The following is a 22,068-nucleotide window of genomic DNA, read 5'->3' on the forward strand; positions in this document are numbered from 1 at the left end:
GGAGCAAGATGTTCCTGTGAGAACACTTTGCCAAGCCAACTGTAGTTGGGTTTTTATCTTTCACCTCTGAGATACCTTATTGCAATCTGTCTGATGACTTGCACAGACTTTCCTGTATAATGTCTGATTGCTCAGTAGCAATGGTTTCAGGTCACTTTTCACTTAAATGAACATTCAGTTTCTGAGATACAGCTAGAAACCAGCTTTAATGAAGAATTTACCACTGTGCAGTCAATAAGCAAGCTGAGTACTTTACACCTGGAACAAAGGGTTACCTGATGTTTTATCAGAAGAGACACATGTGATAATGTGAGACTTTTTCAAAGCAGCTGATTCTCTCAGCTTGAAACTCTGTGTCAGAAACAAGTGAATAATCCCTCCCCATGAGGTTTTTTCCTTTGTTCCTAGCACTTCACCATGACCCCATGGATTCCCAGACTTGTCTCAGTTTGCATACGGCCTGTCTGCAACATCACTTGAATATACTACATCCCTAATGCTGATGCACTCTAAATTTGTCAAAATACTGTGGCTAGACAAGCTTAAAATCAAAACAGGAAAGCAAAGAGAAAAGCTCTTGATTATGGAGATGGAGCTGCTTCTATGAAAGCATCAAACTAAGCATGGCAAACTTGTGTCAAAAACTCATCTCTTCCCCAAGCCCTTCAGGAAAAGCTGCCTTAGTTGCTGCAGCTGAGGATTAGCCCAGTGGGTTCTCCCAAGGTGGAGTCCTCTGGAGCAGCATGGACTCCCCTCCTCTGGATTGCCTCATAGGATCACTCGTCACATTCCTCCCCTGCTTACAAATGGATCTTCAAAGCTAGGAAGGTCTGCTTTCCCCTCCTCCAGCTAATCAATTTACAAAAGCTTACTGTAGCACACTTTGCTGTTTGTGCAAATGCAAATGAAGTCTTGTTGAAGTTTGTCTGTGACTGAAATAAACAAAGCCCTTCTGATGTGTTGATTTTCCATACCCTGCTCATCCTCTAGTGTCAGAAGTTGTTAAAATTGCAGTTTTCTGTCTCCTCCCTTCCTGGACACAGAGCTTGTGAATCTTTTTGTGGTGGTACAGAGATCTCACAGAATCACAGAATGGGAAAGGCTGGAAGGTCATCTGGTCCCACCTCCCTGCTCAAGCAGGGCCATCCCAGAGCACCTGGCACAGGATTCTGTCCAGATGGTTCTTGAACGTCTCCAGTGAGGGAGACTCCATGACCTCTCTGGGTAATCTGTGCCAGTGCTTGGTCACTGCACAGGGAAGAAATTCACCACATATTCATGTGGAACCTGCTGTGCATCACACTCTGCCTGTTGCCTCTTGTCCTAAGCTTGGCAATCCTGGGAAGAGCCTGGCTCCCCTTGACACCCTCCCTTCAAACACTTACAGACTCTGATGAGGTCCCCTCTCAGCTGCTTCTTCTCAGGGCTGAACGGGCCCAGCTCCCTCAGTCTCACAAGGGAGGTGCTCCACCCCCTTAAATGTCTTTGTTGCTCTCTGCTGGACCCACTTCAGGAGCTCCTTGTGTCCCTTTCATGTCTCTCTTGTCCTGAGAGACACACAGCCCTCCAGACAGGCCTCACTGGGGCTGGGTGGAGGGGCAGGATCACCTCCCTGCCCTGCTGGCCCTGCTGTCCCTAATGCACCCCAGGATCCCCTTGGCCCTCCTGGCACCAGGGCACTGCTGGCTCATGGACAGCTCATTGTCCATGGGACCCCCAGGCCCTTCTGTGCAGAGCTGCTTTCCAGCAGGGCACCCCCAGCCTGTGCTGCTGCCTGGGCTGGTCCTTCCCCAGTGCAGGGCCCTGCATTTGCCTTTTCTGAACTCCAGACCCTTCCTCTGCCCCTCTCTCCAGCCTGTCAGGCCTTTCTGAAGGGCTGCCCAGCTCTGGGGGTATTGGCCACTCCTGCCAGCTCTGGGTCTGCAGGGAGCTCACTGAGGAGGCCTCTGCCCCTTCCTGCAAGTCACTGATGAATATGTCAAATAATCCTGGGCCCAGTATTGAACCTTGGGGGAGCACCACCAGTTACAGGTCTCCAACTACATCTTGGGCCCCATGATCCTCTGGGATCAGCCATTCAGGCAGTTCTCAATCCACCTCACTGTCCACTCATCCAGTCTGCACTTCCTGAGTTTGTTAATCAGGATATTGTGAGAGAGAGTGTTGAAAACCCTGTTTAAGTTGAGCTAACCAATATCCACCACTTTCCTTTCTGCTCCATCACCATTCCAGGGACTGAGCTGAGGCTGACCTGACTGGTTGGTAGCTCCCTGAGTTTTCTTTCTTTCCCTTCTTGAAGATTGGGGTGACTTCAGCTACTTCCAATTCTCACTTCTCCTGATTCCCGTGACCTTTCAAAGATGACAGTGAGCAGCAGATTTGGTCTAGTCAGCATACTGGGCCCTCCAGTCCTCTCAAAAGGGAAAGAGTTTTATATTTTTCAGGGTTTTTTTTCAGGTATTTACTACTTTACCTTCTTTTTCTTAATTGAGGAGGTTGTGATGTGGGGCATAGGCATGGTAGAGTGAGGCTCCAGCTCAACCTCTTCCTCGAAGTCCTTCTTAGGAAGGACTACTTAGTCTTTCTGCTTCACCTCTCAGCTCCACCACTAGGCCTACACAGGATTATAGAGGATGTTTGCAATCATCTTGCAGTGCGTGGTAAATTGCTGGGTTTATACCAGTGTTGCACAAGGTGTATTAAGAACACTTGTACCAATGTGGCATTTGCTCACTGCCCACAATTGCAATTTTCGGAACTCTTGTCAGTCATAATACAGCCTTGTATTCACCCTTTAAAGCGATGTCTGGATGCAACTATATATTGAATATCTCACTTTCTTTCTGCCTCATAACCAACACATCCATATGTATCTATATATTCAGATTTAAATAAAGTGGGGTATTAAGCAGAAAAAACAAAGATACACAGAAGATGAACTGGCCTAATACTATTTCTTTTAACTAGTCATAAATGTTTTGTCTAGGCTATTATCAGGGGGGATATACAATGGGAGAATTTCCCCTAATTAGCGGAAAAAAATTCAGACCATGTTAAATAAATCCTTTAAAAGGTGAGTGGGAATACTATAGTATTATATATATTGCCCATAGATAGAAGGTTGTGCAATGGTTGTGTCATGGTAGCACCTGTAGAGAATGGGATTAATTTTTTTTCTGATAGATAGATAGACAGATAGTTGATAGTTTGGTAGGTAGATAGGTAACATAGAATGGAGGTTAAAGCAGATTTCCAAGCATTTAAACTCTCTGCTGCTATTTAATAGCACAATCAATAGTTCTGAAAAGGGAAAGACATTTGCAATGCTAATTGCAATTCACAAGTGGGGGCGTACTGAGTGGGTGGAAGAGTTAGTTGTTTGCTTGCTGAGGGACATTTCAGAGCTGCAGAAGTTCTGATACTAATAATTCTTTTTGTAAAACGATTATCTGGCTGACTAGAGCACTGGAATAATTTCTAAATCAAAGAAATCAATGAAGGTGGTACCTCCTCAGGTGGTGACTTTGTGGCAGGTTGTTCTGGTTGTCTCAGTGCTCCCACTGAGATGGAGAGCTTCCAGCCATGGAGCTTGTGGCATCAATTTTCTTTGCTACCCCTTAGTTGTATACAAGGCATGTCTCTTCCTCCCAAATTTTGTCAAATATGTATTGTCTTTTCCTTTTTTATGGTATCTACACTTTTATTTCTGAAAAATAATGGGTATTTTTTACCTTTGGTGTGACCTAAATCTGCCACCCGTTTTAATCTTATATAACCTGCTAAGTGCTCTGCTCTGTACATGCAGATTTGTTGGCCCCAGCTGAAGCACTTGGAGAATAAAGTACTCACCAATGTGACAGAGGATCACAAAACTGAGCTCTTTACTCCTCTTTCCCTCATTAAGCCAGGGTGAGTGTTTTTCTAAATAGATGTGGTATTAGAGCAATTTTTTTTTTATTTCCTAAAACAAATACTTCCCCCCCCCCCCCCCCCCCGGAAAAAAGTCCTGAAATTCCTAATTAACTTCTGCTGAATTCAACAAATAATTACCAGAGAAGGGAGAGCCTTGAAAAAGTAATGTATTTTCTTTTTCCATTTCAGTACAGTGTTCTGAAGCTATTTTATCACATTCAACTTTACAAAATCCATAAAATAAAAGCAATAATTAATATCAATGCATTTCAATTATCTCCATCTCTTCCTTGAAAAATCTTATGACCTCTTTAGTCAAACTAATATATATATATTACCTTCATCAGTATATGTATATTACCTATATCAGTATATGAACATGATTACTCTGAAGTTCTGAATATATATATTACTATAATCTTAAAATGTCTGCATTCCCTTGCACCAACACTCTGCATAGTCCTTGTCTGTAATATCTGTGTAAAGCTGGAAAATTGTGGCTGATTCTGTTGGGGTTAGTTACAATATGTCCAGGAGCAGCTGCTGGCCCAACCCATCCAAAGGCTGATACCAGAAAACCTGGAGGCTGATGAAGAAGCAAGGAACAGTGGCTTAGGTTCACTGTGTGATAATACAGAGAGGGGCAATGGTGTGGACAGAGTCTTCCTTTGTTTCCCTTTCAGAGGGTTTCAAGAGTCTTGCTGCTAATATTTGTGTTGCAATATCGTTCAGTCTCCCTCAGGAGGGCTGAGGCGTGGTTGTTCTGGCCATGAACTGAGGGTGGCAAGAAGAGGTGCCAGGGAAAAGGGAACCACAGGGACAACCTAGCACAGGGGCAGTTCAAGATTTGTGTTCCAAATAGCCACTTGCCCTTCAGGTTCTAGGTACAGTGCCTAGAGTGCACTTGTGGTTTTAAAAAATGTCATTTTCTCTTGGAAATATATGGAGTGGAGGAATTCTGAAAACACTGATCCTTGCACACTGATCTGCAGGTCATAAATCTCTGGCTATGAGCTCTTGTAAAACAGTTTGGAGATCATAGAATCATTGAATGATCTGGGTTGGAGGGGACCTTAAAGATTATCTACTTCCAACTCCTCTACTGTAAGCAGGGATACCTTTCACTAGTTCAGGTTGCCTAGTTCAACCACTGCTGTAGTGGTTGAACACAACCACTTGTAGACACAACTTGTTCCAGTGCCTCACCACCTTCCCAGTAAAGAATTTCTTCCTAATATCTGACCTAAACCTCTTTCATCTTAAAGCCATTCTCCTGTATCATATCACTGCATGCTCTTGTGAAAAGTTCCTCTGCACCTGTCCTAGGTACTGGAATACTGCTGCAAGGTCTCCTGGAGCCTTCTTCTGGATGAACCATCCCACCTCTCAGCCTGTGTTCAGAGAAAAATTTCTCCAACCCTATGATCATCTTCATGGCCTCCTCTGGACTCTCTCTAACAGGTCCACATCCATAGTTTGGGGATTCCAGGGCTGGATTCAGTACTCCAGGTGGGCTCTCATGGAAGTGGAGTAAGAGGGAGAGGATTACCTCCCTTGGCTGCTGGCCATGCTTCCTAGAGATTTCCTAGTTTGGTTTCTAACAAGATAAATGAACTACTTAGTGAACTATCAGTGGATCATTACATCCTGTGTAAATATTGAAAAAGTCAACAAATAAATACAGTGGACACCAGTTTAAAGAAATCAACACTGATGAATTGCAACAGGACTGAAGCACAGTAAGATTCCTCTTTGAGGAAATGCTCCAAATGAGCTTTAATAAGCTGTGTCTTTCTATAATCCATGGGAATGTGAAAATCCTTTAAAAGGCTCATCTGTTTTCTCGAGTCAGATCCAACTGAAGAGGAGGCAGCTTGGTGTAAGGGAAGCATGGCTGGATTGGGAGCATGAGGCTGCACCACTGGTCTGGGAAGGCTTGCTCAGATCAGAAGGCCAGGTGACTGCTTTCATGTGATACAGAGCTCAGGTTAATGAGCTGATGAGACTCCTGGCTTAGGCAGAGCACAGATGTGGTACTCCTGCTCCTGGACATGAACTGTCCAAAGTGGAGTGCTTGAACACCAAAGGAACTTTCTGAGTGAAGCCCCCTAGGCACAAAATTACTTTTTCCATGAAAATGAAAGTTTATTTTCTCTGTAATTTTCTAATCAATTATGCAACTCTCCTGCTAGTTTAAGCATGTAAAAATGTTTCTATAACTTGCCAGCCACCTCAGGCTGAGGTTTGGCATACTTTCCCTATTTGTACTTCATCATGACTTCATTATTTCTAACGCTCTTTGGAAGTTACTGTTCATATGAATTGAAAGATCAGTGAAATTCATTGCAAGATTATGAAGTTAATCTGCACACCAGTACAGATTCTTCTTTCTAAAAACTCTGAGTATTTCTTGTGACTTTCACAGACATCCAGCCATTACTGAGGGTGTGACCAATGCTCTTCCTGCCTGACCCTACAGGCCAATAATTTCCCTCAACCTTTCTTGGGTGTACGTCTAATTTTAAACAAAGCAAGCTCATCCTTTCCATAGTCAAACATTAAAATTTTGTTTAAACAAAATTAGGACTGTGATGTAAAATCTAGGTAGTGTTAAAAGAAGACTGATTCTTTCTCCTTTAAACACATGGGTTTGTGTCTTGGCACATGCTTGGAATGTGCATCTTCAAATTAATTGTAGTAGGATTTACAATTTCATGAAATTCAGTGCTTCATCTTTCATCTTTAGCAATTCTCATTAAATCTTCAATCATAGAGCTGCTCACAAAGGTAGCAGTGTTGTGTCAATACCAAAAATAGTGTAGCAAACATGGGTACAACAGGTGGAATAACATGGCAAAGTGATTTTGAGGAGAGTAGCACATGCCAATCTTCACTTACAGCTACTTTCTATTAGAAGCTGGGAGTAATCTGGCTAGAGAGATTCAAATGTATATATATATATATAAAAAATAAATGAACAATATAAGAAACGTTTTCAGAGAGATTTGAACCTTGGAGAACTAAAGCATACAGCAATACTTTTAATATTCAGATATTAGAAAGAGAAGTAAAACTGTTCTATTTCCTTCAAATAAATATGTTGGATTTTTAAGAGCTAAACCATTACATTAAAACAATAACAATTTCTACACTAGCTCAGAATCAGCTTGAAAAATCCTGGAACTATCTTGATGGTGGGAATAAGAAGAGAAATCTGTTTTTTTGTAGAGTGACAGCAGCTTCTTTTATGAATTTAAGATGAAGAAATTAAAAATGTGTTGCATTATGTTGCAAAAGAAAAGTGAACTCAAAGTCCAATGACGTGACTTTATTTTGCAGTCCTTGATTAGGAGGCGTAGATATAATTTAAAAATGAAAAAGGCTAAATGTTCTTCATGTTCTTTTTTTTAATATATTGAAAAAACACTTAGCACAACCAAAGATACGTGAGTGATAACAGTATTTTTGGATTTGAAGTGGGGGTTTCACAGTATTTTGGGCAGTGGTTAGCATAACAGGGTTGTAATTGGAGGGTTCAAATGTTGCATGTAATGCATAGCAGTGGGAACTGGCCCTGACAACCAGCATTTGAGGCCATGTTCTTTCATCCTATAAAGACCATTTCTCTGGGGAGAGGCTGTGAGACATCAGAACATCAGAACTACAACGTGTGGCTGGGTGTGCCAGAGATGCTGCATTCAACCCAAGTTTTTGCAGGATGGCTCAAGTCACAAGCCCTTCTGATTGATTTGGTTTGCTCTGAGTGTCTTCCCAAGCACTTGTCCCATTGTGCTTCTCCCTTAGTGCCTCCTCCAGCATTTTGGCCTCTGTTCTGCACAGATTTCTGTGTGGTGGCAGTGCAGTGCAGGGACAGACTCTCTAATGGCTCCAAATGTGCCACACAGAGCTCACGGCACCCTGGGGCACTTTGATCCACTTCTGGCATCTGACATTCACATACCCAGCTAAAGAACTGGTGATCAGGCTATTGAACCTGCTCAGTTCTGTGTCAGCCCGTCTCTATTCCACTCTTCATGACTCACAAATCAAATATTTCATTCTTCAGCACCATGAGAGGCTCCCTCGGTAACTGACACATTTGACAGCCACACTGCACTTCAAAGAACTTCATGGGGTTGTTAACAGTAGCAGGGATTTTCACGAAGTTGTATTTTTAGCTCCAAGTCTGAAAGAATGACATGACATATAGTACAGTGATCATAACCTTACTCTAAGCACAATAGGCTGCTTAATTTATAACTTCTTTCGGAAATAAAAATTCAACACTGAATACTCAGCAACATCAAACCTTCTGTAAAAGAAACACAAAAGTGCAGAAATGCTGTGTGAGCATTTATTAAAAGTAGCTCTGATTGCATTTTTCATTCTATACTATGACTGATGACCTAGTTTTCCCTATATTGTTTATTTTGTGGATTTTTAGCTGCTAATGTTACTGTCAAAGATACACAGTTATGAGAATACATTAGCAGACTGGTTTAAGCTAAATATTTTCTGTAATATTTGGACCAAAAGAAAAGAATTCTGTTCTGGAATATTCATTATCCAAAATAAATTCCAGAGAACAATGACAATATGTTAAATCTCTCTGTCTGTTGAGTGCCCATGTGTCTTCTTTTTGACTCATCCAGGCATGTGGCCAATGATGAGTATTTCTAAAGGGAAAAATTATCTTTAAAAAATACAACAGAATATACCAAGGTCAGTGAATTGGCAAAAGTTGTTCCCTTGGTTGTCTCTCTTCTCCTTACTTTCCCCATTTTATCCTTTTGATTTGCCTTTTTCTTCCACATGGTGTCATCCATCCCTTCAAGCCACCGAATTCAATGAGGAATGGGAAACTGGAGAAAGTAAGACTTGAGCTTGCTATTATCCTAACATATTGGCTTGCATGGTGTTGTGTACAGACATAATATTTTTTGTGTCTTGTTCTTTTTGTGAAGCATTTTCTTGTTTGGATGTGCCTGACCCACTGTGTTGCCCTAAAGATGGGAATTGACTCAATGGGATTAATCTGTCACCTTATTTGGCCTTTTCTCAGCTGGTGTTCACAGCTCTGTTGTAGCTTGTGCAAACTCACTGCAAATTTACTCAGCTAACACCACCAGAAGTGCTTGTCTAGACACTTGGCAAATGTTTGTGGTGTACATTCATTCTCATCCGAGTGTGAGCAGTGAGTGCGTGTGTTGTGGAACAAATTTTCCAGGCTACCCTTTCCATGGTGGTTCTTAATTCAAATCCACACCACTGTGAATTGTTGTGGATGCTCTGACTCTGCTCTGTGCATGCCCTGGATGCAGAGGCTGCACTACTGCCTGATCCCTGCTCTCGGCAGCCTGGTGGTGAGGCTTCACCACCACAGATCTGAGTGTGACTCTGGGGTCTCTAAAACAGACAGTCAGTTGGTTTTTGTTGATGAAAACAGACTAACATGAAATAAGTGCATTGAAAATTCAAAGGCTGTGGTAGACAATTTAGAGAGAAAAGCATTTTTCTGTGTGGATCTTCCTGGGGTCTTGCTGAATAAGTGTTACAATATTTTCTCTTCTTCTTATGTCACGTGTATTTGTCAGCACTACTCCTTGCTCTAGAAGGGGGTATGTAAATGACGTCTCTATCACATTGCCTTAAATTTAGTTTTTCTGCGCTACTGTGAATGTCAAAAACTAATTCCAGGAATACTAATTTGTTAATTTCAGTTCCTACACTGAATGGATTTTGTAGTTGTTGTTCTTTTTTTCTTTTTTCTTTTTTTTTTTTTTTCTGGTAACATTAATAGGTGTACTGAGTCTTTTATCTTGTTTTTCTGTTTTATCCTAGACGCATGGAAACACATTTTTAAAAGTTGAATAAAAGTATATCAGTACTGTATAGGGCTTTTTGTGGATTTATCCACCATATTTTAAGTTAGACTGGGGGATTAATTTGTGTTGGAAATTCTTTCATTATGTGAGCTTGTCTACAGGACATAAAACATCTAAAAAAAGGTTTTTATTCAAGGAAGTATTGCAAGGTTTTCTCCTTTCCTTTTGCAAAGGATGTGAAACAATGAAAAAGCACAAATACAAATACTAAAACCTGTTAATATGAGGAATATAGTTTCTCTAAAATCTAGGTAGAATTTTCCTGCATCTAAATCCATATTCTCTGAATCTATGATGTGACATAAAATTGTAAGTGCTAAGATGGAGACTGGGACAGGAAGTCACAGAGAGCAGCGGCTGTCTGTTATTATCTTTCCCCATTTCTATCCTAATGCTTATGGAGAGAAACCTCTTTCAGGATTATTTTATTCTTATTCCTATTTTTTCTAACTACATTTTAATTGAATAAACCTTTAGGTTAATCATACAACAAAGATTCAAAATGAAACAGGCCCTGTAAATGAGCAGTGGTCCATGTTGCAGGTATATAGGTATCAGAGAGCATTTTCCTTTTCTCACCTGCCTGACCCTAACCCTTCTGCAGCCTCCTCAGCCTCTCCTCGACTCCTTCCCACCAGATGTGTCTCCCTGCCTAAGCCTGTGCTATTCTGTGATGGTTATCTCAGGCTGTGGGGACTGAAGGCCTTATTTTCCAACCCTGCGCCCTTTAAGAAGAGCTGGGTTGCCACGGTTACAGATTACACATTGAAAGGATGGTACTTACACAACCACCCAGTGGGAACTCACATAACTCCTCGATACAAGTTTTCTTTCATCTCTCCCATTCTTATAACCCTTAAACCTATTTGGTTCTGTTATTTGTGTCTTCATGTTAAAGTGGACATTTTAACCTTAACTTCGGTCTTCTTAGTATGCATATTTTTAAAGACCTTCCTTGTTTTTTATATTGATTCAGGAGGCTCAGTGACTGCTCCTGCTCTGCACTGCCCTAACAGAGACTATAGTAAGAAACACAGCATCTCTGTTTGAGTTTGGGAGGGCAGTTACGTTAGAAGGGTAAAGATTCCTCTGCTGCTGAATGCAGGTCACTGAAGGCAAGCTGTAACTCTCTAATGTGGTTGTTGTAGCATTTTCCCCACTGAGGCAGACAGTGAAGCAATGGCTTTAGCTCATAGATTTGATTTATCAATTAGGCCAGAAGGATTTATTTTCAGTTTGCAAAGTGAATCTACTCTACCAGCACAGAGGGTGGGAGGGAGCATGTTCAGATGGTGAAAACTGATTTATATGGTGTGGTTTTGGCTCCCAGCATGCCTGTACTTGAGAGGGCAGTGCAGATACCAGGATGCAGATACCAGGATGAGATCAGCTAATGTCTGAAACATCTTATTAGCCTGGGCCATGTATCATCCCATCTTTTCCAAGCTCTCCAAAAGGCCTCTGAAATCAGCACATCCTTCTTAGTGTGAGACTGTATGCAAACATGCAAAGCCCACCAGACTTGGATCTATGCCATTGGAGCATGGGACCAGCGTAGAGCAGTCTGCCCTGCTGACAGAGCACCTGCAGGTGGAGAAATCCACCCCTGCAGTGATTTTGAATTCATCCTTTATTTGTAATGTGGCACTGCCGCTGAGGGAGGCTGGTATAAATGTTACTGTTCTTGATGCCAAAAGACCTCTGAGCTGTTGTTGTGCTTGTAGCTGGGAGAAGAAATGTTTTGAATCTTTTTAGAATATATACAGGTGTATTTGAGGACCTGGGATTTGGATTCTGTAGGTGATGAGGAAACCACAGCAAGATTAAAATGAAGTATCTTGCTGCTTCCAGGTGGGCTTGTTTAGCTGCAGCATGGTTCCCTACTAGTGAAGAAATATGGATTATGGGATTTGATGTAGAAAGAGTTTTGTGCAATCTTTGAGTATCTGACTCTTAATATAACATTTTAACTTCAAATCTCTGGTTGAGAAACGACAAAAATTTATTGAGCAAAACAGAGCAAGCAAAATCTTCCACCTTTAGACTAAATGGAAAGGCCAGCTTAAGCCAGCTGAGCTAGTAACCTTTCTGTTCTCCAGCTTTCACCAGGTATTACAAGAAATTCAAAACCAACAAAAAACTCACATAGGTTATCATAATGTAGGAAAACATTTTTTTCATGATGAGGGTTGTAACTTTGCATCTTGACTGAATAATAATCAATCAAGTAAAGAGTATTAACTTTAAACAAAGTCTAAGTTTTAATTAAATCCACAGCAGTTGCTATTTTTCAATGTACATGGGAAGAGGCAGAGTATGATATATTTCCTTGATTGAAGAATTTTCAAGTTCCAGCTGGACAGCACTTTAATTAACTTCATCTTCTCCCTTTTCTCAGCTGAGGTCTCATTCCATTATGATTCTGAATCAATCTTAAATGTAACATTTTAAACGTGTTTTTTCTTCAGTAGGCTGAAAATCTTCAAACTTGGCATTCTTAAGGTTGTGGTAGCAAGTGTGGGGATGTGGAAAAGCCAGAGTGAATGTGGGGAAATCATGTGGGGAAGCCAGAGCAAAGATGATGGATGTGGGAAGTGTGTCCTGTAGAAGGCTGGAGTGCAGCACATGCTTTTAATGGAGCTGCTCCTGTTTCTGCTGTTTGCCAGCTGTAGTGTGGCACTGGGGATCTGCTCAGTAAAATGATAACACTTGCACAACAAACTGTTTGTGCCTGACTGGTTGACAAACTGAGAGCAGCAGTATCACTGCTGAACAAGAGCCCAGAGTCTCCTCTGTGTCATCCTCTCACACTGAGCTAATTGCCAACAGTCGAAACACAGCATCTATTTCACAGGTTAAAGTTGAAAGAATTTGTGGCAAGTACCCAGAGCCCAGGCTGAGGTTTTCCTTAGGTCGGGTAAAGGATGTGGGAAAGTCTTCATGAGGACTTTGCACAACTCAGGCAAAAGGCTAGAGGAAGGGACTTGTCACTAGTGGCAGCCAACACCAATCCTTCCTTCCCTGACAGTCACTGAAAATGTATTTCATACACATTTCAGTGGGTAAAATATGACAGGTGCTATGCATGTAGTAACAATAATTTATCTTCTCAAACAGTTTAGATTTCAAGAGAATGATACCAGCCAAATGGGATTGGCCTTTGTAAACTGATCTGTTGGGAAGGCACCATTGGAAAGACAAGTGCAATGTGTGGGTATCCACACCATGGTTTAGAGCTGTGACTTTATCTCTATTTGGAAACAGCAGAATTAAGACAAACAGGGTGTCAGCAGACTAATAACATCTAAACCAGGCAGTTTTCTTGAGTTGGCACATCAGAGAAATCATGCCACAGCATGTCACGTGTAATGTTAGAGAACATGATATTTCAATTGTTAAATCAAAGTTGAAAGTTAGACATTGTAATTTGTTCCTCCGGATTTTGGTTTAGTGAATTTCCCTTTTCTTCCCCTTTTCAGTATTTTAGATAGGGTCTCTGTCTTGGGTCGCAGTGTTTTCTATGTTGAGTCTTCCAATTATTCAATTTACTTGTATTATAACAAGTTAGAGTTACTGAGATCTCAGAGGCAATACTACTGCCAATTTATTTATTTATATTGGTCTTGCTTGTAGTGCTGCCTCTAGGACAAAAGAAGGGGAAGTTTTGAGTGGAGGTGTAGTTGTTTAGCTTGCTCTTTTCCTTGCTGAGACAAAATATGGCAGTGCTGCAGTGCAGTGGTACTGGACCTGGCATTAAAATAATTATGTTGGGCACTGGAAGCATGCTGGCTGCAGCAGAGTGGAGTCAAATGCATTCTGATTTTCCCTGCCAAAAGGCTTAGCAGCTTGGGCACCAATGAACCAGAGACAATAGACAGCAGTGTCTGCATGGAATTTTATGGGGGTGTTGTGGTTTAACCCCAGCTGGCAACATAGTCCCACACAGCTGTTCACTTACTCCCCACCCTGCCTCAGGTGGGATGGGAAGGAGAATCAGGGGGAAAAAGTAAAACTTATGTGTTGAGATAAGGACAATTTCATAATTGAAATTAACTAAAATAACAATAATAGTAATAAAAAGAATAGGGGGAGAGAGAGAGAGAGAGAGAGAGAGAGAGAGAGAGAGAGAGAGAGAGAGAGAGAGAGAGATAAAACCTAAAAGACAAATAATACATAGTTACTCACCACCCACTGACTGATACCCAGCCCATTCCTGAGCTGCAGTCAGCCCCTTTCTGGTTGACTCCCCCAGTTCATACAGGGTGCTCTGTGGTGTGGAGTGTTCCTTTGGTCAGTTTGGGTCAGCTGTCCCATCTCTGTTCCCTTCCAGATTTTGTGCAGCTCCTCACTCTCAGAGCATAGACATAAAAATCCCTGACCTAAGGTAAACACTACTTAGCAACCAAAACTTCGGTGTGCTGTCAACATTATTGTCATGCTGAATTTCAAATACAGCACTGTACCAGCTACTAGGAAGAAAATTAACACTGTCCCAGCTGAAGCCAGGACAGGCAGAGTTTGTCATTCTGAATTTTTTCATGTTCCCTACATTGCTACCTCTCTTGCTTCTGTATCCTGGTATCTCTTTTTTCTAACTTCAAAGCTATTTCTCAAACAAAGGGTCCATGCAGGAATTCTCATGGTAGACCCCTTACTCAGAAAACAGGAGTTGAGTTCAGTGAGAAGAGAGGATTGATTGTGGTCATCAGGTGCAGAGCTCAAACAACAGCAGCTCACTCAGCTGTCCCCTTTTCTTCCCTTCCCCTCCATTCTCCATGCCTGTTCTCTCATTTAGCTTGATCACCTCCCTTTCACTCTACTTTCAAATAATTTTGTACCCTGGTTACTTTTTCATCACAAATCTCTTTTGCTACCTCTGTATCTGAACTTGGTGTTTCTGACAGGGTTTCCTAGCCAATCATTTGGCAGTACCTAGCGACCTAGCAAGGGTTTACTCTTCAAAATGCCTTTGTTCTCCCCTCCATTATATGTGAGATTCCTTAGAATCATTTAGGTTGGAAATGACCATTGAGTCCAGCTTTTATCCTAACACTGCCAAGTCCACTCCTAAATCATGTTCCTAAGTGCCACAACAACACTTTTAAGTATTTTATATAGTTCCAGGTTAATACCTTCCCTGGGCCACTTGTTCCAATTCTTAGTAATTCTTCTAGTGAAAAAAGTTTTCCTAATAGCCAATCTAAACCTCCCACTTTGGCCATCTTCACATCTTAACTACCTGTGAAATTCAGTCATCCTTCATGGTATTATTTGTAACACTTGTTAGCTTCCTGCTCTGTTTTCTGCCTTGTCCAGTAATTTCTCGTGGTTAATTCACTGAGCTGAACCTCAGGGCACAGCCAAACCTTTTGCCAAGTGTACCTTCACTGCTGGAAGGGAAGATTCACAGCATGGTCACACACATGGTGACATTCAGATGGCCATGGAGGAAACTGTGTAAGAGAGAGGAGAAGACAGGAGGAGTCAGAGACCCTTGTTGAACAGGAGGACATGGCAGGCTGAGCCACAGAAAAGTCAATCCACAGAAAAGTCAATCCACAGGAATGACTACAGGGACAAGGAAGAGTTCAGCTGCTGGAGGAAGACCTGTGGAGGACATCAGCTGCTCTGAAGGGCACTGACAATTGGCACCACTGGGGAATGGGGCAGCAGGGAAGGAACACTGCAAATACAACTCCTGCAGTCAGGAGGGGCTGCTGACCTGCACCAGGGGAGGTTTACACTGGACATTAGGGAGCACTTCTTTGCCAAGAGGGTGGTCAAACACTGGAACAGGCTTCCTGGAGATCTGGTGGCTGTCAATAGTCTGATAGCATTTAAGAAGCATTTAGAGAATACCTTTAACAACATATTTTACCTTTTGTTCAGACCTGAAGTGGTCAGCCAGTTGAATGAGACATTCCTTGTAGGTCCCCTCAAAATGTCATATTGAGTTCTAAATATGTTAAGACTGGATATAAAGGATAATTCTAATCAAGAGAGAGGTGAGTGTTTAAAGTGTGCTCCTCAAAATATTTTGACCACAGCAATCCCTAATACCAACTAATGAAGTTTACAAGGCAGATTAATCAAGTGTAAGTGAATGTGTTTTGTTTGCAAATCTGTTTTAAATTTGTGACATGCGTCTGACTTGATACCTAATGCTGGTGCCAAAACAGCATAAGGATTCAACAATAAAAACTTTGTGAAGTGACTATGTTTTCTTCATAGATTTTTTATAATAACAAACATAGAAAGAAAATATGATGTGTAGTTCACTCCAAACTGCTGTTTGTTTTCTGTGATTTTCGTAGCATTTTTCCTTTTATTATTAGTAATATTATTATTGAGAGTTTGAAGTATAGAAATAAAAATTTTTCTGTAAGTTTGAAGTTTCGACCTAGTTTTACTGTTTAAAAATAAAGGCCAAACTTTTTTAGAGTGCTGGCAAGAAGGAATAGTAAGAGAAAACCATGTTGTCTTTTTCCCCACTTCTGCTTCTTTTATTTCTTCTAATAGCTTGATGTGCTTGCCTGAGGAACTGGAGACTTTGCCATAAATTTTAATTCCTACAGAAAGGAGGCCTGACCTGAGTTTTCTAGAACAAAACATGTGTCTCAAGCAATTTTCAGGTTTTCATGATTTTGCTTTCTCCAGAAATTGCATTCATCAGCAGAGAAATGTGTTTAGCAAACAATATTATTTTAGGCAGTGGAATAAGAATTCCACTAATAAGAAAAATACATAAAAAATCAGAGACTGTGGACAAAATCATTATTGGCAGGATAGCATTTGATACCTAGAAAATTTAAAACTACTCATTTTAAAATGGAGAACTTAGACCTGGGTGAAGTGATAGGCATTTTAATTTAGTCCCAGCCCAATGTGTGGAGGAGAACAGAGTCCTGAAAAACATAAAGTATTTAAAAAACTTCATTAGTATTAAAAAACCCCTCCTAAACACATCTATGTGCTTAATTTTTTATTTGTTCTTATCATGAAAAATGAGGTGAGAGAAGTATGAAAAATGGAAATGCAGCAATTTAAGACTCATGTTTAACAGCTTGATTAAAAATTTGAAGATAAGATTTAGAATCTTGGCATTTAAATAATCAGCTCCTTCTGGTATCCTTTGCAGAAGGAAGTGCTGGATGTGGGTATAAAATGAGGATAAAATATGATATTAATTTGCACTGAAGTAGCAAATATTCTACAGAAGTCTCAGGTCATTAATCTATCTTCCAGCTAAGGGAACTACATTAATAGCTTATGGGATTTACAGGGCAGGCTTCAATTTAATGGTTCAACCAAAGTTTGGGAAAAATAGGAAAGGGCATGATACTGGAGAATACGTTATATCTTGATGCATTAAAATCAATGGCAAAACTTTCTTGGCCTAAAATGGCCTCTAGATAGTTTCTAATTTCAGTGCTGCTGCTGAACGTTAATTGCCTGTCTGCAAAGTGGAAGGAACCATATTTTCCTGACAAGTGTTAAAACTGACTGTAATCCTCATAGCTCTGTCTTGAATAGGAAAATAATCTGAATTAACATTAAGCTTTAATTGCATTTTTGGAGATGAATGGGATGGGGGTTGGGTTTTTTAGAGTATGGCCTCTGCCTAGAAGAAGACTCATATTTGCAGTGATTAACAGAAGGTGCCTGCAGGGTCAGGAAGTTTCATTTGCAGTATTTTCTAAGCAGTTCTCATTGTCATAGTCCTGCCTGTGTTTTGTCACTAGTTGCTATGTTCTTTAAACTATAATATTTCCCTGTACTCTGAAGCCAGGTGAGAAACCCTTTTTTCATTTCCTGCTGTTGGAGATAGGGGCTACCTTTGTAAAGGGTGAGAGGAGTGCATTATGCAATTTGCAGCTGATTCATAAGAAGCCTCGAGAAAAGAACCAGGGAATAATTTTTAACTTAATAGCTGAAATTCTGTCTTCACAGGGGAGAGTCAATAGTACAGCACCTATAAATCAGTGTTGGGGCAGTGCATCATCAGATATGCAACCTTTTTTAAGGTGATAATTCCCATAATTTGGTCACTGACCTTGTTCTATGTTGTACAGATTTGTAATCTGTGTTTTTCTGAGTGATCCCCACAGGTGGGACATTTCTAATATGAAGTCACACTGTGAGACACCTCTGAGTGTGCTGGGAAGATGGGATTATAAATATTCATTGCTCTTGCAACCTTGGGCGATGAATGTTTCAAATTTTATAAGCTAAGAAGAACTGGGCCCAGCAGAGAGAAAAGAAAATCTCAAAACTTTGGTAATTCCAGGTGATAAATGAAGCAGAATGGGTAAGGAAATGAGAGGTTTTCTGCTAGGCTGATTTTGAGCCAACATGCTAATTTGATTAGGAGAAGTACATAAGCACACTATAAAATCTAATCACTTATGACAAAACCAAGTCAGGCTGGATTTCCCTCCCTTGGAAATACAGTAGCTGCTCTGTGGTCCACTCTCATCACTGAGGAGCCAGGCACCATTAGCCATAGATTCATGGCATGGTTTGACTCCCAGGGCTGTGTGCTGTCAGGCTGCCCTGTGCTGTCCCATCCCTTCTTACAGTGAGGTCCCTATTACCACCATGGGAAACACAATTAGAGAAGTGGACACATATGAGCCTGGAGAAGAATCTGGCTTGGATCACATATAATGCAGTTTCTTTCCACCATGTCTGGCAAACAAGGGATAAAGGGCAGCAGGATCTAATTTTATTCCTTTCCTGCTAAATTTGCCCAGGTCCAGAAGAAGGATTTGCTAATGCTTGGCTCCCACCTGTGCTCTGCAGTGAGACGTGGCAAAGCCCAATCCTCAACCCTCCTTCCTGAGATCAGGTACAAATGTGTTTGGAGTATTCTGTTTCTTAAAAAGTAGCTTTGCAGATAAAATATTCCAAAGAAAACTATAATCTTACATGCCTCTCCTGACCACAGATAGAGTCTGCAGGTGTATGTTTCAGGTTCCACCAGGTTCACAGCATTACCCCAATGGAGCCTGAAAAACATCGCCCAATGCAGCTCAGAGTGTCATTGTTTCCCCACTGACTTGATATTCCTGCAGTGTCCCTTGCGGTGTGGATGAATTTCCAAATGTCTGCACCACTGGCTATTGAGAGCCCATCCTCCTCACTCCTCCTCACTCCTTTTTGTTGTTTTTTGTTTTCTTTAAACCAGGACAGATCGCATATCAGTATGTTCTAATATCAAAATATCATCATATTTTCACAAAATTAAATCACTGTTTCCAGTCAGCTCTGGAATTCCCCTTTAAAGCACAAAAAAGCCTCTGCTTGTTTGTGACATGTTAAGTAGCATGAATTCAGTGGAGAAATTGGGGATGGCTGCCTGGAGGGTAACTGGCAGGAGGGAATCCTCAGAATCTGTCACAGTGGAGCATGGCAGCATCAAACATAAAAATGGATTCAAAATGTAGACCCACTTCCAAGCAAAGTCGTCTGCTAAATCCATTTTTTCCTCTCCATATGAGACCTTGGTGTTGCTGGGGGAAAACAAGAAAAGAATTTTGAAATTAAATGGATGAGAATTTGATAATCCCCAATGACCTATTTTCTTATAAGATTATGGAATTGTGCAAATCAGTGTGTGTTTTATAATGACTAGAGTATGAGAATACCTAAATATATACAGCTGGGACAGCCAAGGCAAGAGCTGAGTCTGGGACTCCTCCCTCTGTCTCTTTCTTGCTATTTCTTTTAGAGAAACAGGATTTTATTGAAAACTCCTGGAGAGCATCCTTCTGTCACTTTCATTTCAAGTTCCATCATACTTCAACTTTTGGAAGGTCTTATCCCTCTGCCCAGAGGCAACCAGCCTGAGATGGTATCCTCAGGATTATCTCTGCACAAAAACAGCAGGTAGCTCTTCTAGTTTTGCTGCTATGCCAATTTTCTGTCCTTTTGCAGTGTGCCAGGTTATGAAACTGAAGTGTAAAATAAATAGTGAAATGCTGGAAATTATAAAAATGATCCTTTAAACAATTTTTATCATTATCATGAACCTTAAAAAAGAGGGGAAAGGGGGAAATGCTTTAATCTCTTCTACCTGCTGGACAGACAATGATGCTGGATCATCTCCTTGTTTTGATGCCATGGGCCCAAGGAATAATATTTATGTAAGAAACTCTCCTTCTGCTCAGGGCTCTTTAAAAGGGATGAAAAACAAATTTCCAAAAAAAATATACTGTCTACTTGAACAAAGTACAAAGCAAGTGGGGAGATGGTTAAAGCCACAAAAGTCTTTGCCCCCAGGATCTGGCCTGCAGCTTGTCCCCCTAAGCTTATGGGATGACTCATGTGCATTTACATTCCCTGTGCTTCACACAGCATCTGCTGCTACACACTTGTTGGAGGATTTTGTCTTCGAGCAGCTGGTGACAACCCACTTCCTCTTGCCTTCTTCATCAAAGATTTTTTCAATTGTTTCTTGTTGGTTTGATGTGGGACCCAGTGTTGGAAAAACAAGCCCATTTACCCTGATTAGAACCAGCCCTTTAAACACTTGCCAATTAACACCCCATTTGTTATTTTTCTATGGACCAAGAAATACTTTCCCTTTCTCTCCTTTCACTTTATTCAGCTGCAATTCCAGAGCAAAATCAAGCACTTCTTATATAAACTGTGATTAATATTTCCCTTGTTCTCCCCGTTCCTTTTGTTCTACAGAGCTGGAGAAGAGGGCACCCTTGGCTTTCTTCAGGCCAATCTTAATTAGTTTAATGTCATGATAATCGTGCTACCTCCTTACACTGCCACTGGGCTGAGTGTTATACACATGCCTTGCTGAAAAACAAACAGAACATCACATTTGGGACAATGATACAAAAAGTCATCAATTTTTGTTACTCGATGCCAATTCTATTAACGGGCATTAAGAAAAATAACTTAACATGCATCTGTTTTTAGCAAAATTAGACGTAGCCTGGTTTATGTCAGTCAAGTACATTCAGTGAAATATTCTTTCAGAGATTTGATCTCAACTGTATCTATGAAATCATACACTATGATTTTATCCTGTTTAGAAAAGTATGTGCTAAAATTGAGCTGAATGCTGAGTTACTGTTTCTACTTTTTGTCCTCTCCTTCCACACATCCAAATCTCCTTGCCAGGGACCACTTTTTTACATAAATATTTTAAGGAACTACTAAACCTTTAAATGAGATCATCTTGTTTCCATTTTTGAAAATACAATCACTTATCTCAGACAAATCCAGGAGTATTTACTTGAAAAACTGCATGTAATCCCCTCAGCCCTAAAGCTAAGGGCTCTTCTGCTTCCAAATACTTGCTGTGTTTGTTACTGATTCAATGACTTTGCCATTCTGCAGGAATTTTCCAAATAGGAGGGTTTCCCCTTTTCATAATTCAAGGTGAAATTATGATCTATTTTTTAGCCTGTTTATTCCAATGAATAGTATCTGATCATATCTTCACTCTGCTTTGCCAATCCCTTTAAGTATAGGAATGGTTATGGTGTGTGGCTGTTTACATGTTCTGCACCTCTCTGCAGAGGTGGCTTTGGCATCTGCTGCATGCTCTGAGCTGAGCTTTCCTTTGCAAATGCCACAAAGCATCTGACTACAGAGGAAGGGGTTTCTTGGAGAGTCACACTTGCTCCCTACCTTTATTGGATGTGTTGCAAATCCTTCTCTAATAAAGAGTTCCTTGGCTCCTGGATTTAAATACTGAAATAGGCACATATATTTACTGAATCATTGCCAAATTTAGAGGTTTTATCTGTTTGTTTCCTGTGGCAAGGGAGGATTTCAAATCATTTTTGGTGCTCAGGCGAAATTGAAAACAGGATCTATTTTTAGTTCTCATTTGACTCTTCAAGATGGATCAGTGGAAACCTGTTATAACACTAATTTACTTAAAGATGTATTACGTGCACTTTGCTGAAATGCTGAGGGGAAAAAGCTTTGCTTTTGCAGTTGTTTGGCCTGAGGCCAGGATTCTCCATGAAGCTGTATGAAGAAGAACATTATTATCCACATATTTTTATGCATACAGTATAACTCATTGGCTAGACACTCTGTCCCCTTCTTGAAATATATTTAAAAAGACAGTAGGGGACTACAAATAAGTTGAAGATGCACCCTTTTTTTCAGAGCTGTGCAAATCAAGGACTGATGTGGAGCATTTGGATATCAAAACAAAATATTGCTTCCTTATTACCAGAGATTCAATATTTCTCATTTCCTGAAATGCAGTGCAACTGCAAAGAGGTGCTAAAAGCTT

The 22,068-nt window shown here is 40.8% G+C and overlaps 1 protein-coding gene across 46 annotated transcripts in view; it reads left to right on the forward strand.

The window, feature by feature from the left end:
• Positions 1 to 22,068, forward strand: part of LOC102072464 (uncharacterized) — a 430,853-nt gene that overhangs the window by 157,089 nt on the left and 251,696 nt on the right. For 14 of the 46 annotated variants that reach the window (XR_003379650.2, XR_012578865.1, XR_012578900.1 and 11 more), the window contains 2 exons: positions 18,551 to 18,645; positions 19,528 to 19,685. The exons of 13 other annotated variants lie outside the window; for them this stretch is intronic. Coding sequence is in view for 2 of the 33 variants with exons in the window: in XM_074534624.1 (XP_074390725.1) it covers positions 8,748 to 8,783; positions 18,551 to 18,645; positions 19,536 to 19,685 (281 nt within the window). In the remaining 31 variants the exon portion in view is untranslated. Of the gene's footprint in view, positions 1 to 3,805; positions 3,910 to 5,238; positions 5,422 to 8,747; positions 8,784 to 18,550; positions 18,646 to 19,527; positions 19,686 to 22,068 lie in introns of all 46 variants that reach the window. 19 more of the 46 variants (XR_012578878.1, XR_012578889.1, XR_012578877.1 and 16 more) reach the window with 9 other exon arrangements.

This window comes from Zonotrichia albicollis, chromosome 2 (assembly GCF_047830755.1).
Source record: "Zonotrichia albicollis isolate bZonAlb1 chromosome 2, bZonAlb1.hap1, whole genome shotgun sequence".
NCBI lineage: Eukaryota > Metazoa > Chordata > Aves > Passeriformes > Passerellidae > Zonotrichia > Zonotrichia albicollis.